The sequence below is a fragment of the Aquarana catesbeiana genome, linkage group LG02 (genome assembly GCF_042186555.1).
Source record: "Aquarana catesbeiana isolate 2022-GZ linkage group LG02, ASM4218655v1, whole genome shotgun sequence".
NCBI classification, from domain to species: Eukaryota; Metazoa; Chordata; class Amphibia; order Anura; family Ranidae; genus Aquarana; species Aquarana catesbeiana.
In genome coordinates, this window is record NC_133325.1 from 610,250,193 (window position 1) to 610,272,695 (window position 22,503).

The 22,503-nt window shown below is 37.6% G+C and overlaps 1 protein-coding gene across 1 annotated transcript in view; it reads left to right on the top strand.

The window, feature by feature from the left end:
* ANOS1 (anosmin 1) overlaps positions 1–22,503 on the top strand; it is a 227,008-nt gene that overhangs the window by 154,840 nt on the left and 49,665 nt on the right. Inside the window, exons 6-9 of the mRNA XM_073616360.1 lie at positions 3,794–3,923; positions 19,281–19,486; positions 20,858–21,002; positions 21,655–21,801. Coding sequence (XP_073472461.1) covers positions 3,794–3,923; positions 19,281–19,486; positions 20,858–21,002; positions 21,655–21,801 — 628 coding nt within the window. The remainder of the gene's footprint in view (positions 1–3,793; positions 3,924–19,280; positions 19,487–20,857; positions 21,003–21,654; positions 21,802–22,503) is intronic.

The window sequence follows — 22,503 nt, forward strand, 5'->3', positions numbered from 1 at the left end:
CTTAAAAATATGTCACATTTTTGGCTGACCAACATCAGTGTGTTTAATACTCCTTTGCATGTATTTTCGAAACTATCATCCCCAGAATTACCTCTCTATTACAACTAATTGATAAACATCAAGCCTAACCATAGTAGTCTATCCCTATCCTTACTAGGTACTTCCTGGTATACTGCATACAAACATGGCCATATATCTGACAGGGATTAGGAAGCACTGTGCCATAGCTAGTATTGCTCCTTAGACACTGAATCGTGAATGCAAATGAATGGCGAATAGAGGATTGTTTATGGCTTTAATAATTTAATGTTAAAATTTCAAATTCCTGATATGACCAACAGTAATGTGTACTGAATAAGCAAGTTTGCAGGAGACCCCCATTGTCTCAAAATCAACATCATTAAATTATATGCATAGAACAACTTTCAGAAAGTGAAAACTTGCTTAGAGCTTGGCATGCCTGCAATGTGATGTCGCTCAGGTTTTAGAGATAGCTTGCAATACAGCAACACTGTGTTGTGGGATGAGAAAGGTAGCCTGCATGTTTTTTCTGTATGTGGAAGATCATGTTTTTAATAGGAAGCTGCAGTGGTGGGTCTTTTTGGTCAACTAAATGTATGCTGTTGCAGTATAGGGTTGATGCTATCTGTAGTGTTACTTTGCCTGGGAAAGGCATGTTACAGGTCTGCTTTAATGCTTACCTACTGTGTAGCCTTTTGTCCTCAGCGGGGCAGGTAATTAATTAGCACTGTTTCATCTGTCCTGATGATTAAATCTACTCATGTGGAGCAATTCATATCAATTAGTATTGATAGAACTCATTACTAATGAACAAAACCTACAGAGCTTAATACATAAGCCCTTTTAAACTTGTTTTTTTGCAACAGGTCAGTTGGAACCATGGTGGATTAATGTTAGAAGAGATCTTAGTCAACTCTATGCTGTTTTATGTATCTCATTGCCATTCAATGTGTCAGCTGCTCAATAAGCATGTGCCATTTTTTCTTATATGACATAGGTACTATGCTTTGTGATTGAAGCTGTTAAACACCCCTCTCAAAAGGGTTAATGTTAGTTAACATGTGCTGAGTAGAGAAGAAAAAAGAGAGCAAATGGAGGATTGTAAGGACTTTGCAGTGCTGGAACTGAAATGACCTGGTTTGGTTTTTAATCTACTCGCTTATATTTAATCAAACAGATACATTAAACTAATGGAGTCCTTGCACAGTCTTTCTTATAAATCCATTGATTCCTAGCCCCATCCTAGATGGCCAAATAAAACACATTTGCAGGAGTAATGCTTGGATGGCGAGACTGAAATAATAAATGGAAGCCATTCCAATAATACTGCTTAGTTTTTATACATAGTAAATGATCAATTATGTGGTAAGGAAAACAATTTAAATGTATATAGAGCTACACAAAAGAATATTTGAGCCTGTTACACGGGTTATAAATATACATGACCCTATGCAGTTTTTTTTACAACAATGTTAAATGGAAAGTTATGTTTTATTGATATTGGACAAAGCATACTGCAGCTGTTTTACTAATACACCAATGCTGAACCTTATAGAAATGTGGTACAGCACTGAGCAAAGTTCTTTGCAAATATATAGAAAATCTGCATAATCATTTGACCATCACTAAAGGCTCACTCAGCACAACTTGTCAGATTTTTGACTGTTAAGTGTAGTCAGACCAGTAACATATGGTTTGCAGTTGGTTTCTACAGGCTACTGCAGTTTTTTAGACGTCATTTGAATTAAATGGCCTTCTTATGACAAAATATTTGCAAGCAGTATTTCAGAAGTGAGGGTTTTCTTGCCAGAACTGAACTGTGAGGGATTTAATGACAACAATAATGAACATTAACAAGCTTTGGAAGTACTTGCTATTCCTCCTAGAGGCTTTTCCAACATGTGGGTACATTCTTGTGACTGATGAGTGATTGTTGCTTTTTCCTCATAAAAAAGGAAACAGATCCTTCAGTGCACATGTCTATGCTCATCATCACCTATCAAGGCACATAATTGTGGCGGGTCCAGCTATAGCAAGCAGTTCTCTAGGTCAGTGTTTCTCAACCTTTTTTCAGCAAAGGCATCCTTTAAAATTATAGATAATCTCAAACCACCCTTTAAAATTATAGATAATCTCAAGGCACCCTTTAAAATCATGGACAGTTTTGAGACACCCCATTCTAAAATGTAAAAAACTATTCTAATAGTTTACATAATGCAACAACATCCACTCGTAGGGCACCTAATGTTAGAGGTGATTTATTTTTCCAAAGCAAATACATTTTTGCACATTGGTACTGACTAGTATTCCAATATTTCTCTTCTCCCTCAATTTCTCTCCATCAGTCAGCTAATGTCAACCCAGTGCTGAGGAAGAGGGGCACAGGAGGTTCAAACAAGGCTGTTGTGGAGGCAACATACATCCTCCTTATTAACTGATGATGTCATTGATTGTTTGGATGCCAGTGTCTAGAAAGTCATAATGGTGCATAATGAAAACCTGTGGCTTTGTGTAACTAAAAGGCAGTCTTGATCCACCCGCTGGCTTGTATAAATCTTTAATCAATTTTTAGGCATTTTGCCAAGGCACCCCTGAAGAAACCTCAAGGCACCCTGGTTGAAAAAGCCTGCACTAGGTTGTTCTCAGTGAGAGATTAATACAATTATGACCATCCTTATATACTTATTATTATTATTATTATTATACAAAACTGTGCACATCATTATACTTAGGGGCTATGTAAATCACAGCGAGACTTGCATAAATACATGAAATACTATTATTAGGATTCCGGCTTAAAAATTGGAATAATAAAAGGAAACACAGAGTGTAGTTTTTTTGTTGATAATAGTTAAGTGATGATAAAATCAGGTGATACAATTAGCAGAGTAGTGAATCAAAGTTATCTGACTTTCCAAAAGGATCAGAACCAGGTTTAAACTTATTATATAGATAAATATTGAAGGGTAGGTGCATTCCTAATGGCATGCACAAAAGTATTGTATATGAAGGGTGGAACACAAGAGAAGTCCTTGGCAAAAGTCAGAAATATTGATCAGTGATGAAGAAAGACACTTATGACAGTGGAAAAGGTTCTGGATGGGTGTATGTATGGAAAACTGAAGCAAGGACTGACAAAGAGGAGCAGTCCGTGAGTATTTGTTATTTCTAGTTGAGCTGCAGTATTCATAGCATTCATAAAATAGTCTTTAAATGAATAAAAAAAAAACAGGGTGTTTTAGTAGACAAGAAGGGATAAGACTGAGCATGTACCAATACTTTACTGGTAACAGTCATAATAAAATAGTTATGTTATCATCAGCTTTGATGGATGATGGTGGTTTTAATAATTTCAGTATTTTATATCTTGTTGGCACTTTTTTCTGTTTATTCTAAAAGAGATTTAGCAGAGACCCTGTCTTTTTTTTTAAAGTATGTTTGTACTTTTAGGTGCCTTTAAACCTGTATAAATAAAGGTTTATTTGTTATCCTGTGCAGCTCTAGTGATTAGTAACTGCTTACATAGGAGTTAGTGCAGTGTATCAGCTATATACCACACATATGCTGTTTTAGGCTTCTTTTTGGACCTTTTGGGGAGTTTTCTTGTTAGATTTTCCAGCAGTGTGATACCATTACTCTGGCATTGGGAATTCCCTGCTAAGACATTTAAAAGATATAATAGGTTAGTTGATAACAATCATCAAGCATGCAAAACTTATACATAAACGTTTGCTATCTTTTTTTAATCAAAGTGTGTAATTTTCTTATTTAGACTACAGATGAAAGGACACAACTTCCTGATGTTAGACCGAGCAGGTGGTATCAGTTTCGAGTCGCTGCTGTGAATGTCCATGGAACACGAGGCTTTACAGCACCCAGCAAACATTTCCGTTCATCTAAAGGTTAGTAGTACCCATAATGTCATAGCGGTGTACAGATTAATTCCATGGGGTTGATTTAGTATAGAAAAATAGGATATTCACACAAGGGACGCTCCGCTGACTTTCATCATCCGATCATTTTTTTTTCCTTTCACATGAGAAAGAAAAATTCCCTTGCTAAGTGTGCACTTCACACTACACTACTTTTAGCCATACCTCCCAGCTGCTCCTCATTTTGGATGGACAGTCTTCCTTCTCAATTGTTCCTGTTTTTGGATAAATGTGTAGGCCTCTATAGTAAATGCAATACTTAACTACCAAAAATGTTATACTACACTAAACCTTTCACACAAACCTTTTTAATCATCACATCATTGTTTAAAAAAGCCAGTACAATGGAAACATGGATATGAATAAGGTACTTTTGGGTTTAAACAAACGGCAACTGCCCCAGCCTGTAACTGGCCTTAATAGCAAGGAGCACATGGAAGGGCAACGCATGTCAAACAACAACAAAAAAAAATTCCCAGCTCAATTTACCAACTATCCTGCAACCGAATTGTCCTGTCTAACAGTTCACGTTAAAAACAGGGGTTTAGTTTGCTCACATATGCAAATACATGTGTAAGCTGCAGAGGCCGCAACAAGGCACCCAAGTATTATCTACGGTCCTAACTCTATAAATTTTGTGAGCCTCCATAGTAGGAACACATATATAATAAGGGATAGATTGAGAGCAGGTATGCCTGGAGGGATCCCACCCCTTCTTAAAGGCACAAGTGCGCACTGAATGCCCAGCAAAAAGTGCAATGGCAGCAAAATTGTGCAGTGCACCCTCTCACTAAAAAAACAACAGTACAAACGTCACCTGCCCAAACCTCTAAATGGCCTTAACAGCAAGGAGCACATAGAAGGGTGACGCATGTCAAACAACAACAAAGAAAAATTCCCAGCTCTGCTTACTAACCAGCCTGCAACCAACCGAATTGTCCTGTCTAATAGTTCACGTTAAAAACATGGGTTTAGTTTGCACACATTTGCAAATACTTTTGTGTTTAGTCAATCATTGTTTTGCTTTTTAATTCTTCATGTCACATAACTGGGGGCATGGCAGGGAGTGTGTCCCTATCCTACACATTTGGTGATAATGGGTGTCCCTCTTTCTCATCTACACAGCTGTGGAGATATTATCTCAGACCTGGTTCACACCTATGCATTTTTTGGTGCATTTTCAGTTTTTCAGAAACACATTACAGTCCATTTAACATGGTTTCCTATAGGTCATGTTTACATCTGTCCATTTTATGGAAAGGGCCAGGACTTGTTTCTGATTTTTTGCTCCATAGACTTCAATGGATAAAAAAACGTGTTTGAAAAACCCAAAATGCACCTGGAATATGCAAACTGCAACCTGCATAGGGGTGAACCAGGCCTTACTGTGGTTTATGTATCCTTGGCAGAGCAACACAGGGCATCACATGTATTAATGATCATAGCACATACAGCATATCAGAACATAGAACAGGCAAGACCAGCTCCCTATAATTCAGGGGAGGAATGGACTAGAGGGCATTTGAAGATACTTTACTATTCAGCGCCCGTTTAGAGCAGGACACACAAACAATGACATATGCAAGGCATTATATAGGTACCTGCTCCCCAATCATATCTGTGATCACAGCAGAGGTAAGTGTTCCAGCAGAATTTCATTTGGAGAAGTCATACGACCAATATTGAGAGCTTCATGGAAAGCTGATGCTTAAAACGTAAAGAGTGAAAAAGGAACACAGACCTTTTTATCATGCTCTTTAATTACAGAAACACCATTGCAAACTTTGTGTGAAATGCTTTTTTAGCATATAGAAATCTGTGTGCTCCCAGGTTAAGGGTTCTCAGTTCCTCCCTGCTGGCAGTGATGATGTAGGTGAAATTTAAGCATGTAAATCCCAGTAGAATGCACTTGGAAACACTGGTTTATGAAGCTACTTAAAGGGTTTATAAGATCTCTTTTAATTAAAATTGCTACAACATATAATTGATCTGATTTAATAATTGAATAGAATTTGCTTATTAGTTTAAAAAATATTTTGCATAGATCAGTTACATAATTGGTTTCTTGAGTTGAAAATCCTGACTTACCAGCCATAACTTTACGTTTGAATGGCATCTTTTCTGCGAATGCTCATTTTTCACTTATGAATTTCTCAGTCACTGTCAATTCTTCTCAGCCAATAATCTGTTTAACTGCAAGTGACAGTTTCTTATCAGCAACTTGTATTTCTAGTTTGAGTTCAAAATGTTTGTGTAGTAATGTTTGTGCCTTAAAGAACAAGGAACAGACAAGTTGATTTACGTCATATTTTACATGTAAATAGAAGTAAGATAAAAATAGGTATTCTATTTTTCATTTAACAACAATAAGCATTTTCTAGTGTTCTCTTTTGACCTATATTACTTTGTTGATATTGCTTCATTGACGTGACCTTATTCTTATATTTCCATAAGTAATTATGAGCATACTTAAAGCTGTACTTCAAGGGGCTTATGAAGTCTGGGAAATATGTGTCCCAAGAACAGAAAGCAGAGGCAGAAATAAGTGAATACATGTTTATTTAACCCTCCAATCGTGCACAAGAAATAACCCCCGTTTACATGATTTGGTATTCAAAATAAATAAAGTTTCACTTTATTCACTAAGCTAAGTAAGCAATCATTATGCTAGCTGAAAACTAACCTTGGTAAGTAAGAGTTTGAGCTGCTGCTTTTCGCAATGCATGTCTATGAGTAAGCCGACCCATTAAAGACAGTGCATTCTCTGTGATTCTGATATTTTATCTCAACAGCTGTTGTACAGTCAGGCAGAGTCATTGTAGTAGAAAATGTATTTGATTTCCAGTGGCTAATAACAAAAGTATAGGAAAGCAAACATAGAAAACTGTTAAAATTACATCAAAAATTACTTTTTAAAATGAACACTAAATAATAACTCTAAATATGTGAATAGATTATACATTTTATTTAAATCAGCCCTTAGATGTAAAAGACATGGTCTTAATTTTTTGTCATTATTGTAAAGGCCACTTTAGTGTAGCGTATTTCACAATTGTACTTTGACAGTCCTATATATTACACACAGTACAGATATGTTTTTCATTAAAAACCTACCGTATATACTTGAGTATAGGTTGACCCGAATATAAGCCGAGGCACCTAATTTTACCACAAAAAACTGGGAAAACATATTGACTCGAGTATAAGCCGAGGGTGGGAAAAAGCAGCAGCTATTGGGTAAACAATGCCCATCTGTAGCCTCACTGTGCCCATTTGCAGTCTAATTGTGCCCATCTGTAGTCTCACTGTGCCCATCTGTAGTGTCACTGTGCCCATCTTTAGTGTCACTGTGCCCATCTGTTAATGTCACTGTGCCCATCTTTAGTGTCACTGTGCCCATCTCTAGTGTCACTGTGCCCATCTGTTAATGTCACTGTGCCCATCTTTAGTGTCACTGTGCCCATCTCTAGTGTCACTGTGCCCATCTCTAGTGTCACTGTGCCCATCTGCAGTGTGACTGTCCCTTCTCTAGTGTCACTGTGCCCATCTCTAGTGTCACTGGGTCAATCTGAAGCCATACCTTCCATTAGTAAAACAGCCTGTGTAACAGCGTGTGTCTCCCGCTGTGTATGCAGTCTGTTCCGCTGTCCATTGTAAGAAAGCCCCGCCTCCTCCTCGTCCATGCTAGAGGAACACTGATTCAATGCTGGGAAACTGTGTCAGCGTTCTGTCTATCAGAGATGAGGAGGAGGCGGGGCTTTCTTACAATGGACAGCGGAACAGACTGCATACACAGCGGAAGACACACGCTGTTACACAGGCTGTTTTACTAATGGAAGTTATGGCTCACTCGAGTATAAGCCGAGGGGGGGGGGGATTTCAGCCAAAAAAATGGGCTGAAAAACTCGGCTTATACTCGAGTATATATGGTACCTTCTTTACTGTAACTAACATGATGTGCTGCTGTGAAAGAATTAATTAATAATGAATACATTAAAAAAAAAAAAACTCTCCCCAACCTCCCATCTAACACATCTGGGACTTAGACTTAAGCTGGCCATACATTATACAATTGTCTTGTTCGATTTCTTTTCGATTTACCATCAACTATGTAGCCCAAAGGCCTGCCTGATTGCATACAAATTGAAAGTGTTTAGGTTTGACCTCATTCTATCTGGTTTTGGTAACTCTAAAGCAAAATTGTACAAGAAAATTGGATAAGGTATGGCCAGCCTTAGCCTCTTCCTTGGACTATAGCAGGGGGACATATGTAGTAATGATATTAAAATGGCCCAATGTACTATTGTAATTATAGGTGCTATCTAAAATAGCACTAACCCAGCCTTACTCTCTGTAAAAATTGTTACAACTACTTTTTTCTTTATAATAGCTAGTGAACTGTGGCCATTTGAATAAACAAATGAAAGATCCTAAAATGTTATGTAGTTTTGATGATTAATATTTGTCACCCACTTTACATTTCCTTAAAATGTATGTAAACTGTAACAATGAGCTTTGTTATTTCTTTTGGCCTGCTACTGTAAAAAAATACTATTACATTTTCTCTTTTTTTCGTTTTATGTGCCTGATAAGCTCAAAAAAAATCCTGTTGATTTTACCACAAATCTTTTGAAATGTTAAATTCCTGTGCTGTACTGAGATGACATGCCCCTAGTAATGCATCACAGATAAAATAGAGTAGACAACACTCGCAACATTTTGCAAAGAATACCCAATCACATGCAAGGAAGATTAACCACTTCCCGACCGACGCACGACGATGTACGTCGGCAGAATGGCATGGACAGGCAAATGGGTGTACAGGTATGTCCCTTTAAATTTTCCGGCGTGCACGCTGGCCGGGACCTCCATGAGTCGGATCGCAGGCCCAGCGGACTCGGTCGCCGCGGGGATACCCGTGATCGTCTCACTGGGAGGAAGAACGGGGAGATGCTAATGTAAACAAGCATCTCCCCATTCTGCCTAGTGACAGTGTCACTGATCTCTGCTCCCTGTGATTGGAGCAGAGATCAGTGATGTGTCACACACAGCCACGCCCCCCCACAGTTAGAAAAACGCCCCCAGGACACACTTAACCCCTACACTGCCACCTAGTGGTTAACCCCTTCACTGCCAGTGTCATTTACACAGGAATCAGTGCATTTGTATAGCACTGATTGCTGTATGACAATGGTTCCAAAAAGTATCAAAATTGTCCGATGTGTCCACCATAATGTCGCAGTTACGATAAAAATAGCTGATCGCTGCCATTACTAGTAAAAAAAAATTATTAATAAAAATGCCATAAAACTATACCCTATTTTGTAAACGCTATAACTTTTGCGCAAACCAATCAATAATCGCTTATTGCGAATTTTTTTACCAAAAATATGCAGAAGAATACGTATCGGCCTAAACTGAGGAAAAAAAAGTTTTTTATACATTTTTGGGGGACATTTATTATAGCAAAATGTAAAAAATAATGCATTTTTTTTTTCAAAATTGTCGCTCTATTTTTGTCTATAGCGCAAAAAATAAAAACCGCGGGGGTGATCAAATACCACCAAAAGAAAACTATATTTGTGGGGAAAAAAAGGACGTCAATTTTGTTTGGGAGCCACGTCGCACTTCTCAGTTAAAGCGACGCAGTGCCAAAATCGCAAAAAGTGCTCTGGTTTTTGGCCAGCAAAATGGTCTGTGAGGCTTAAGTGGTTAAAAAAAAACAGCATTTTTGCTTGCGTATGATTGGATAATGAGAGTCAGCAGAGCTTCCGCTTATTTACTAAGCTCTGGAGTGACTGCTCTTGCAGAGCTCGACTGCACTTTGCAAAGTGCACAAGTCTTTTTGCCTGTGGTAAATAACCCCCTATATTTCTGGCACATCAATGGTTATTTTTCTGTACCTTCAGCATGTTTAAAAGTATAAAACATGGAGAAATGTGCACTCATTGGGGAGCTGTATGAAATATGTTTTTTTGTCCTGACCTACATTTTAAGCAGAGTTTCATTTAAACAAAACAAGTTAAAATAACTGAAGACATCCTACTGAAAAATTTGCTTTGGGTTTCCAGAAAATATTCTGGTTTTATTAAATTACTTGCATGTTATTTTTATAAAATTGTAACCTCTGTGAACAAACTGTAATAACTCATAATAACACAAAGTAAATTGTGTGTTCAGGAAGTATTTAGCTTTACTCAGTTCAAGTAAATGGCAGGTCAAATGTTAGCATATATCAACCACATTCTAGCCATTATCTGCTCTCAGAGCCCCCAGTTAACTATTAAACATGAACACAACAAAAGAATCAATATATTACTTGGGCAACACTCACTTATCAAGTTAATGTATCCACTAAGGCATTGACTGTGTGCTAGATAGTAAAGTTACAAATGCAGTGAATAGTTGGCTGGCCAGATGCAGTTATGAAATACATTTGTAAGCCATCATTCTCTTAAAATCAATCACTTGTAAGTGTCACAACATAAAACCACACATGAATTATGTGTGTGTCTGGTTTTATGGAATAGCTTCTACGAGCTATAGTGATGAAATGGTGTCAAATATAGCCTGACATAGTAATTATTTAAGTATATACATTGGAAATTTCAAGACCACCAAAAAGTCAGAAGAATAGCAGCGTAATGAGAACAAACTCATCAGTTGTATTGATCAGCCCCAAAGAAACCTTAACATTAAAATAATCAAAATGTAATGATAGTCACACCGGGGTTGATTTGCTAAAACTGGAAAGTGCAGAATCTGGTGCAGCTCTTCATGGTAGCTACTAACTTCAGCTTGTTCAATTAGGCTTTGCCAAAAGAAAAACTGGAAGCTGATTGTTTTTTTATGCAGACCTGCACCAGATTTTGCACTTTCCGGTTTTAGTAAATCAACCCCACTGTGTCAAAAATGAAATCATCACCTATACACTGGCAACTGCTACATTTTGCTCTTTGCAAGGCCTCTACAAGTAGTGAAAGATGTGCCAAGTCTTTTGGAATGCCACTTAGAAGTGTGACAGCTGTGGCCTTATCTAATGTCAGGGACCTGGACTCTGCCACAATGCACCCTTATCAAATCTACCACTGAAGGTGAACCTGTTGTTTTTGTCATCTCCAAAAGCTTTGACAGATTTTTCTATTGCTCTTTTTAGCTTCAGACTAAGTTGCAATGCTTTTGACAGTTTAATTTAACATGACTTATTCATAGTGGTAATCACTAAAGTTCTGATCAAATATATTGTGATGCACATGTTGTTGGTGATAAAATCACCTGTGTAACTTGTGTATTATTTGGCCTTCAATGTAGGCATATACCACATGGTTGGAAGTAGTTCCCTTGGTATCACCATTTCAGTATTCAGGGGCTCACGATTCTCTTTAGCCTGCTTAAATTCTGTTTTTATCATCTATTCATTACCATAGTGTTGAATTTAGTGGTCCCATGAGCACAAGCAATAAGAATTCTCTTCATGAATGTGTATAATTAATGTGTACTGCAGTCATCTTTCACTGGTACTGCCGTACCATACAATCAATGGACCAAGGTTAAAACTTGCATTATGTTTATTAAAAATACAACAGAAAAATCATATTCCTCTGTAGTCCACTGTTTATGTTTCATGGCTCATTGGAATTGCTTACCTTTTAACATTAGATTTTTTGACCATGCGTCATAATGTATATGATCTAAGATCATGCACATTTATGTCAGAAAATAGACACTCAAGAAGTAATGCATGCGTGGCAACGGCTTAAACAAATACCAGTGCAAAATATCTTTTAAACAGAGGGCATTACAGAAACTACCATTTTTTTACTTGATTTTATGTATAGGCTTCCTGGCTGCCATACTCATTGTTCCTGGCTCATAAGTCAGTGAACAAGAACAAGCATGCAGCCAACGAAGTCTGAAAAGTTTGAAGTTCAAACAATAGACTCAACACATTTCACAGTCACATGCTGCTTCCTCAGGAGCTTAGTAATATAATATCTACAATATATTTTATTTATTTATTTTAGGTACTTATATAGTGCTGTCAATTTACGCAGCGCTTTACATATACATAGTACATTCACATCAGTCCCTACCCTCAAGGAGCTTACAATCTAAGGTCCCTAATTCACATTCATACATACTAGGGACAGTTTAGACAGGATCCAATTAACCTACCAGCATGTCTTTGGAATGTGGGAGGAAACCGGAGTACCCGGAGGAAACCCACGCAGGCACAGGGAGAACATGCAAACTCTAGGCAGGTAGTGTCGTGGTTGGGATTCGAACCAGCGACCCTTCTTACTGCTAGGCGAATGTGCTACCCACTACACCACTGTGCCGCTAGTATACAATAATGCCCAAAATGTTAATATCCACATCATGATTATAACATTTAAATACATATGATATACAAATAGTACCCTAGTGATACTTAGCACAGACTGGTTCAAAACATACTCAGAACCCACCTGGCATTTCCCATGGCACACTCTACCTCCGCACGGGAGTGACTACCTCCAAACAAGAGGGCATCAGAGTACACATAGAGGCAACCATCAGCACAAATGGTGGAACCCGATTAAGGAAAAAGGAAAATCTACAAAAATTCCAGGTAATGGGGGGGTTAAACACCCTTCCCATGTGGAAGTAGAGTGTGCCTATGGGAGATGCTGGGTTGTGTCCAAGTGGTTTTGAACCAGTTTTCAGTTTCTTAAATCTAGTACCTGGCACCTATTTCCCCTATAGGTTGTGTATTTATCATATCGAATCAGAAGTCATGGCATGATAGGTACTGCAGTGATTTTTACAATTAACCAGTGTTAATCAAATGTGTCCTTAAGTCCCATCAACAGTCTGTGTTTGAAGTTCTATGCTGCCTGCTTGTTCAAGGCCAGTGATCCTATTAACTAAATAGGGAAACAAGGGTAAGGATGGCAGGATCTGCACCTTTAAAACAAATTCAGAAGCAGCAACTTCTAGATGTTCATAGGGTTAGTTTGATGACTCCACGGAAACAAAAACGTTCAGTATTAAATGCAATGAGGTTGGCTATTTTGAGCAGTAATGTAACAAAAACCCAAACCAGATAAGGGCTGATTGTACTGCAGGCAACAAACTAGGGGCTAAGTATTTTAAGCTGGGAAAATGGCACAACAGTGAAGTTGTTTTTTTAGTGACCAGTCAAGTTCCAAATTATATTTTCTCTAAGACTAAAAGATTAAATCTATTGGTCACTGAGCAGCAGCTCCTTTTTTGTCCATATGTTCTTTTCTCCATATTTTTCTAAATAGCATCCTAGTCAATACAGAACACCAACCTCTCCACCATATGCCAGAGCTCCAATGGAACTTTGCATATCTTCTATTAAATGATTAGTGACTGTCTGAATTTATGTAAGTCACATTAAGAAAAAAAATGCAAATGTAGATGACTTGTTGCTTTGTAATATCGTGAGTGGAGTTCTTCTTTAGGCAATGGCTTTTTTTTTTTCAACACTGTCTTTGGTACACATTTTAGTCTACTAAAGAAGTGTTCAGCATTGGCAGAAAAACCTGCAAAGAAAAAGCTGCAATCCATTTTTCCTTCAGGCATAAATCCCATGTTGAGAGTGATTTCATGGTTACGTTGCTGAGTGCTAGTAAAATCAAAACAGACACCCACTGCCTACAATAAAAATCTTTCTCTCCCCCTCTTGGGACTAATGATTTTCTAATGTCAAGCAGCTGGCTTATGTGTGTCATTCGCTGAACACAGAGGAATCCTAAGGATATGTCTTTAATGTTTTTGAGTGCTGGAAAACTTGTCTTCAGCATCACTTCAAGGCTTCAAGGTTGCAGGTCACAATGATAACAGATAACGTGAAGTGAATTGTTTTTTAAAAGCATAATCTTCCAATTTTTACAGTACTCAGACAGTCTGACTACCTAAAACTAGCAGCAGACATCAGATTGCATTTCTGAGCAATATCTTTATTGCAAAACTGAGTACACGTTTACATTACTTTATTTATGTTTGATTATTTTTATTAAAGATATATAAAATCATTGCACTTTAACATGCTTTTTTTTTGCTTGTTTCAAGTGAAGAGGCCCATCAGAATAAAAAAAAACAAAAAAAACATAAAAACATTAGAATACCCAAAAAGAATAGGTGGACCTTTAAGACACCATATATGAAACTTACATAATACAACTTGCCTAAAAGACAGTACACTAAAAACAATGATTAAAAGCAATAAAACCAACAAATTTTTTTTTTTCTTTACTTTATCATATTTCTGTACTAAATGGCCATGCTAAATGGCATTTTCTGCATTATAGCAAAAAAACCTTCCAAGATAAGCTCCTCCAACTGCCCCTCCTAAATAATTATCTGAACATGAACTCAATCAAATCTTGTGCCCAAGAGCAGCAACGCTGCTCTCTCTCTTTCTCCTCACTGGTCATGGAGGCAGAAGTGGGAGCCATTGGCTCCTGTGAAAATGAATAAGCTATTGCGCTGACTAGAACCCAACCGTCATTTAACGGGGCCCATAAGAGAGTGGTAGAGGGAGTGGTAGGGAATGCCAGGTGAAGTGGATGCAGCCCCTCTTAGATTAGGCCTTGAGATCCTAATGCACATATAAAAAACAAACACAAGAGGGCGCCTCCATTTAGGTGTAGTAAATTATTAACCATTTGCTCTCTGCAAGATTTATCTCCCTTTCTGACCAGGCCATTTTTTTGCGATACGACACCAAGTTACTTTAACGGAAAATTGCGCGGTCGTGTGACGCTATGCCCAAATAAAATGTATGTCCTTTTTTTTCCCACAAATAGAACTATCTTTTGGTGGTATTTGATCACCTGTTTTTTTTTGTTACTCAATACACAAAAAAGACCGACAATTTTGAAAAAAAACCCAATTATTTTTGCTATAAAAACGTATCCAATAAAAAAATGTAAAAAATCTAATTTCCTCTTAAAATTTGGCCCATATGTATCCAGCTACATATTTTTGGTAAAAAAAAATCCAAATAAGCGTATATTGATTGGTTTGTGCAATAGTTATAGCGTCTACAAAGTATGGGATATATTTATAGAATTTGTATTTATTTTTTACTAGTAATGGCGGCGATCAGCGACTTATAGCAGGACTGCGATATTGCAGTGAACAAATTGAGCACCTAAATGACACTTTTGGCACTTTTTTGTGAACCAGTGACACCAATGCATTGATTAGTGCTAAAAATATGCACTGTCACTGATGACACTGGCTGGGAAGGGGTTAACATCAGGGGCGATCAAAGGGTTAAATGTGTGCCTGACCAGTGTTTTACTACTGTGTGTGTGTGTGTGTGGGGGTGCTAGTACTAGTGGAAGGCAAAAATACATGTTCATGCTTTGCAGAAACACAGGATCAATGCCTTCCATACTGACAGAATGGCAATCTGCCTTATTTACATAGGTAGACTGCCGTTCTTCCTGTGAAACAAAGATCGCCGCGTGCACAGTGAGAGTGAGGCTCTAGTGGCGCACATGCGTGCTATGGGGTGGTCGGCAAGTGGTTCAAAAGAATAAAAGACAATAAAAATGCTTTTCCTATGGTTTGACAAAGAGGCACTCATGTCTGCCCTGAAACATTCCACTTCCTGTCGTCATCACCCAGCCGTGAGAGGTGCTGTTTGGAGCTGCAGCCATCTTACTACTTCTGGAAGCTGCTGTTGCTTATGTTTCAGCCTGAGGTCTGACTTCTGTACTTCCATCAGGAACTCTGCTTTAGCTAGCCACATGCCTGCAGAGCTTTGCAGCCTCACAATGATCCTATGGAGGTCTATATGGGTTTATGACAAACCTTGATCCACTTTTAACTAGTGAGTGCATTTTTATTGTCTTTTATGCCTTTTAGTAAATCACTAAACCTAGATGGAGGAGCCCTCTTCTATTTGTTTTTTTTATATTTGCCAATTGCTCCTACAGCTGACAATCAAATCCATTGAGCAGGGAGGGGAGGGTGGGGCCTGGCCACACTATGTGTGTATATAGTGCTTGCTATGGGGGCAGACACTGAAGAGAAGGAGTGGACTGGGCCAGCAGGGGACCCAAAAAAGAGGAGGTTGAGGCCGCTCTGTGCAATACATATGCACAGAGCAGGTAAGTATAACATATTTGTTATTTAATTTTAAAAAGTTGCCTTTAGTATCACTTTAGGTATAGATAGCTATATCCAGTGATTGTACATGGATAAAAAAATAAGACATAACAACAAATAGTTGTGTGCCTGTTGGAAAATGTCCCTTAAAGTAAAATGTTAAATAATGTGTAGGTAAATGTAAATACAAATTAAAATGATCAATTGATAGTTAGATAGTTGGATAGATAGCTAGATATATAGCTAGACTGCTTTAAATTCTGTAACAGTGCAGCAATGGTATCCCCATCAAAGACAGATGCATTAGGTTGACTTCACTGGCAGGATCAACAGGTATTTGTATATATATATATTTATTTATTTAATACGGGCCATAGTCCTGTTTTAACCACTTGCTGACCGCAATATGTATATATACGTTGCCGTTTGCAAGTGGTTTACCGGGATTATGGCTGAAGATATCAGCCATAACCCCGGTATTGGTTTTTTTCAGCCAGCAGCTGGCTTGCTCTTGAAAGCGTTTCATGTGGCTCAGCCGAGAAACAATTCGACAGTGCCGTCGGCTGTTTACAGAGTGCGTTCAAAGAGGAGATCAGCTTTGATTACCTCTGTGGCCTTGGAGGACTGATACAACTCCATGACGTCACTTCCAGTCCAGGGTGGCAGCAAACTGTTTTTTTTTTTCAGGTTTTTTTTGATCTTTTGCTTTTATGGGTAAAAAAGAGATTTGGAATCTTTTTGACCCCAGATCTCCCGATAAAGAGGACCTGTCATCCTTATTTATATTACAAGGGATGTTTACATTCCTTGTAATAAGAATAAAAGTGATTTAAAAAAAAAATGAAAGGGACAGCGTAAAAATTTGTGGAAAAAAATGAAAAAAATTGTGTTTACACATGTATTGCCGTGAACATTAGAGCTAGTGCAATAATTCTAGCGCTAGACCTCCTCTGTAACTCTAAACAGGTAACCTGTAAAGGCATTTATAACATCGCCTATGGAGATTTTCAAGTACTGTAATTTGTCACCATTCCACGAGTGTGCACAATTTTAAAGCGTGACATGTTAGGTATCTATGTACTCGGTGTAACAGTGTAACATCATCTTTCATATTATACACAAAAAAAATAGGGTACGTATTTCTTTAAAAAAAAAAAAAAAAAAACGCTGCGCAAATATCGTGTGACATAAAATATTACAAGGATTGCCTTTTTATTCACTAGGGTCTCTGCTAAAATATATATATATATATATATATATATATATATATATATATATATATATATATATATATATATATATATATATAATGTTTTGGGATTATAAGTGATTTTCTAGCAAAAAATACTGATTTAAACTTGTAAACAAAAAGTGCCAGAAAAGGCTTGGTCTTCAATGCCATCAATCTATTAGGTGTGAAACAAACAAATTTTAGGGTGACAGCCATTGACATTATAGTGACTGGCTTATAATGAACTTGCACCATCTTTAGAATGTTGTTGTTAAGGGATAAAAATAGATTGCTCAGTTGAACACATTCTATTCTTACCTTAGACAGAATAATTGCCTTTTCATGTCATCTAATTTTTCTGAGAATCTTTTTCTTAACAATCATTATACAATGACTAAGAACTAGGTTCAGCTCAGTGTGATCATGGAAGATTTCCTCAAACAAAGAGTGGGGATTCTAGTTATTATGTTGATTATTTGACTAATGCAGTGAGCGTGGAAATGTATTAAATAGCTAATTTAGCACTGCAAAAACATCCAGGTGCACGCTGAATTTAAAAGAATGCCTGACCTCATTTTGTTAAAGGCTTTCAAGTTCCCTCTCCTTTTGTTCCTAAACTATGAGTGACGCTCCACTTGACCTGCTATTTTTGTACTTGGTGAGGCTCATGTGAAGTACATATCTGTGACTATATTGTGACATATATCAAATTGAGCAGAGATGCATTTCCATGAATGGATGTAACCACTACTGAAAAGACAGCTTAACATGCAGTATAAAATAACACAAGGGCTCGCCGAAAAAACTTACACCTTGTAAAAATAGATCCATGACTAATATGTAAAACAGAAGATGAATTCATGCTTCAAGAACAGATGTCATTTTAGGTTATTGTACATTTAGAATTTTATTGAATAACTTGACATATAACACTGAAACCACAATACATGGCAGCCAATCAGGTGTATTCCATTGTCGTAGATCCAGACTAGTGAAAGCTGATTTTGATTTGAATTAAAGGAAATTATGGCTTACGGATCAGTTCCTGCCTGCAGCCTCTCACCTTGTAACTTGCTACAAAGTTACAATGTTTCAGACTGATCACTGGGGAAGACGGGACTGAGGAAATTCTTTCTCCAGCATGCAGCAGACTGGTGACATCATCTTAGTCTAGGCAAAGTCACGTGACTAGAGCTCAAGGACAAGTTTTCAAAGGGGAACTTGAGTGGGAATGGGAAAATTAAAATTCAGTCACTAAAAATACTGTAGCTGATGACTTTTAAAGTGGTTATAAAGGCAGAAGGTTTTTTTTTTACCTAAAAAAATATTCTTCTGGGTGCAGCTCCCAATCACAGCCAGTGAGCCGAGAAGAGAGTGGGAGGCAGGGCCGAACCAATCTCTGTTTGTGAATGGACAATGTCCATTCACAGGACTGCGCTTGGGAGCCAGCATGCTCAAATGCCCCCATAGCAAGAGTCTTACTATTGGGGGCACTCACCGGGGGGAGCCAGGCCCGCCAGCGGGGGACCCAAAAAGAAGAAAATAGGGGCTGCTCTGTGCAAAACCATTGCATAGAGCAGGTAAATATAACCAGTTTGTTATTTCAAAACAATCCAACCTTTAGAATCACTTCAAGAAATAGATACTTACAAGCCTATGCAGTCAAGTACTGTCTTCTACACAGCCAACAGGGTGCCTGTTCCTTGGTACCACCATCTGGGTTTTGGAAGTCAGCTGTTGCTTTCTGATGACTCAGACTGGCTCCCTACTGCAGATGCGCAAGACACAGTCTGCCTTGCAACTGGTACTACAGCCTCCTGGCATGTACAGTGTTATCCCAGGTGGCTGCCGGCAGGAGAAAGTGGGGGAAAGTACCACCAAAAAAGATACTCACCCCCCCCCCCCCATTAAACAAATGTAAAACCTATATTCAAAGGTAAATTTCAAAGCAAAACTTTCTTTTTCAGATCCATCAGCTCCACCAGCACCGACTAATCTCAGAATCATCAATTCCACTACAAACAATGATGGTACAACAACCGTACAAGTTACATGGAATCTGCCAGAGGAGCCTGATATACCTGTGCATCATTATAAAGTTTTTTGGAGTTGGACTTCACATAGTAAATCTGTTGTTCCAACCAAGAAGAAGCGTAGGAAGACAACAGAAGGGGTATTGTGTGCTTATTTGCTTTATTTATCAATAGACTTTTTTGCCTACATTCAAGTTTTAAACAGTTACTGTTATCTGCCAAAATGTATTTATGTGCTTAACTATATGTATTCAATATGACTATAAGTATAACGAGAAAACTGTTTTTATAGATTATAAATTGATAGCTTATCCCTAGATTAGCAGTGAGCCCTGTTACAACATCCCACATATTTAGTTAAAGCACAAAAGTATCACAGGACATTTAATACTTTTACTGTGTCAATTGTATATAGTAAGAATAAAGTAAAAAGAGGGATCTGTCAGAGAATTGAGATTTTACGCCACATCTGTGAATGCATCTAGCAAAAAACAAAGCACGTTTGGGGACTTTCAAGGTGCAACCTCTCAACAAATTCACACAACAGAAAAGTTAGTTTAAAACGTTTTCTTTATTGGTACAAATGATAAAAGCGACCCAAGAAAAAGTCTTTGTAGATCGTTAAAATAATGCCACAAAGCATCCATCAAAACCTGACCTGATATTACACCCTAATTAGAGGCACATTAAAACCAAAATCTGATTATTCAAAGTTCATGGGCAGTTAGAAGACCATCAGTATTGCCTCATTCTCCACATGTTTCTCATAGCGCTTCATCAGGTGCCGTAAATACAAATCATAAATATATACATACATATATTTGAGCCCGATATTATGTGACATATAGCCATCAACATGAAATATCAGCATGGAGGGGAGGCATCAACAATAGGGGAGTCATAAAAAGCCCATCAACAATTTAGAGACCCCAGGTAGAGCGGGCATGAAGGTGGACATTGAAACACTGGGGCTAGGCACTTTCATTTGGTTTCACCTCAAGGAATGAATTTAATTTATTTTATGCACTTATAAAATGACATAAAACTGTTGGAGTATACTGTGATGCCTAAAATCTATGTATGTAGAGTTACAAGCCTAATGACAGACCCAGTGACAGAAACGAACTGTTGGAGGGATTAAATGGCTATTCCTCATCTCAGATCTATTTTGTTCTCAAGGTGACAGCAATAAAACTAAAACAAATTGTGCAGAAAACCTTAATTTTATTTATTTTCTGTTATTCTCACTCATCAAGAGGTATTATGATTATAACTGCTTCACCGATGTGTCTTCAACAAAATGCATTTGGATTTGAAGTGGATAACTTTTTTTACTGGTCAGGCAAAATACTAGTATACCACAGGTCATATTTGAGTTTTTATTGAATGACTAGTCACAATGTATTAAGAAATTGAAAAAGCTAACGTTTAATAAAGATTATAAAGAAATAATGTGAACTAGAAAATACTAATATTCAGTGTGGAGTTAATTGTTATACTATTATTTTCAGAACCAAAATTATGTAACTCTAGAAGGATTGCAGCCAAACAGCAATTATATGGTCGAGATTCAAGCCATTACATATTGGGGACAAGTCCGTTTGAAAAGTGCAAAGGTCTCACTATATTTCTCCTCTGGGCCGTCAAGTTCCAGTAGTAAGTACATATAAATCCTGTCCACTACAGTAGGTGTAACCTTCCTTTTTAAGCTTCTCTATAGGCAAAGTTTTTTCGTAAAATCGATATAGTCTAGAAACTTTTTTGTCAATTAACTTCACCATGTACAGCAGATGTCCTCTTCCTAGCCTCTGTAACATCAGCACAGGGGCAAATGAACTCCTTACAGAGCCAGGGTTAAAGATCTTAGAGGGTGTCCTACATCACTTCAAGGGAAAGGTTTTAGAAAATATGTGCATGTACTAATATTATTTTTTACTTTATTTATTTTGCCTATTTTAGTTTTGGACTTTATTTTTCTTTTTAGAAACAATGTGTAAAAATTCTTAGAGCTGACGCCACATAGACCCAAAGGTTTTCAGCCAAACTTTTTTGGAACTGAACATAAACTATGTTTCTAGTTGTATATAATATGAATACATATAAACTGGTTTACTGATTGGGCTTACTGTCTAAAAGCAAAAAGTGTAAGTAAAGAAAATGTTTTACTGAATGCTATGTTTGCATATTTATGTAAGTAATCCACCAGCACAATATTGAAGCAATTTGCACTAAATTAAAATCAATGTATGAATTTTTAATTCATAAAGTATGATATTTGCTTCTTAATAAATCATTTAATTATTTTCAGAGGATCAAGTATCAAAAGTCAGCAAAATGAAGAGTGATACTCTAGTTTCACCTCAAAGAAAGCGCACGGCTCACATGCTTGAAATTGGAGCCCCATTCTACCAGGATAATCAACTTCAGGTCAAAGTGTACTGGAAAAAGAATGAAGGTGAATGCAAAGATCATTTTATAGTAAATGATTTTTTATCCATGTTTTGGTAAAACATGAGAACATATTATTCTTCTTTGGAAACTTCAGTATTTTTCTGTTAAATTGAAGCAAACAGCATTGATGTCAAAATGGCTCATTTTTCTAAAGAGAGATTGGGCATTGATGTGCAGTACAGATCACTGGGGAAGAGAATACAATGGAAATATAGGATGGAAATAGAACTCAATAGAAATAGTTAACCAGCACACTTGCTACATTCTATTACATTAGGATTATAGTTTGCTATCAGGACCGCATCATATCATTTTTTGTCTAAAATTAAAGTGAACCTAAAGTAATTTTTTTCAGTTTTTGGATAGAGGTAGTCAATGGCTAAAACTTCTATCAGGCTTTTTGCTGCCGGTGTCCAATGGTGGATATTTTCCTTCACTTACTGCCCTGGTCATACAACAGAAAGTGACAAAGTATCTCTCTAACATAAGAGGCAAATGCCCTCTTATGGCATCCACACAGGTATCACTACTGCACGTGTGTGAAGCGCGTTGCACTTTCTGAATGCCCCAGTGGAGGAAGGAGGAGGGGGGGCGAACTTCAGAGCGGGCAGTGCAGTCTCCAGGGAGTGGGGAAGGGTACCTGTCAAAAACAGGTACCCGTTCCCCCCTCCCCCCTGAAAGGTGCCAAGTGAGCCTAAAGAGGAAG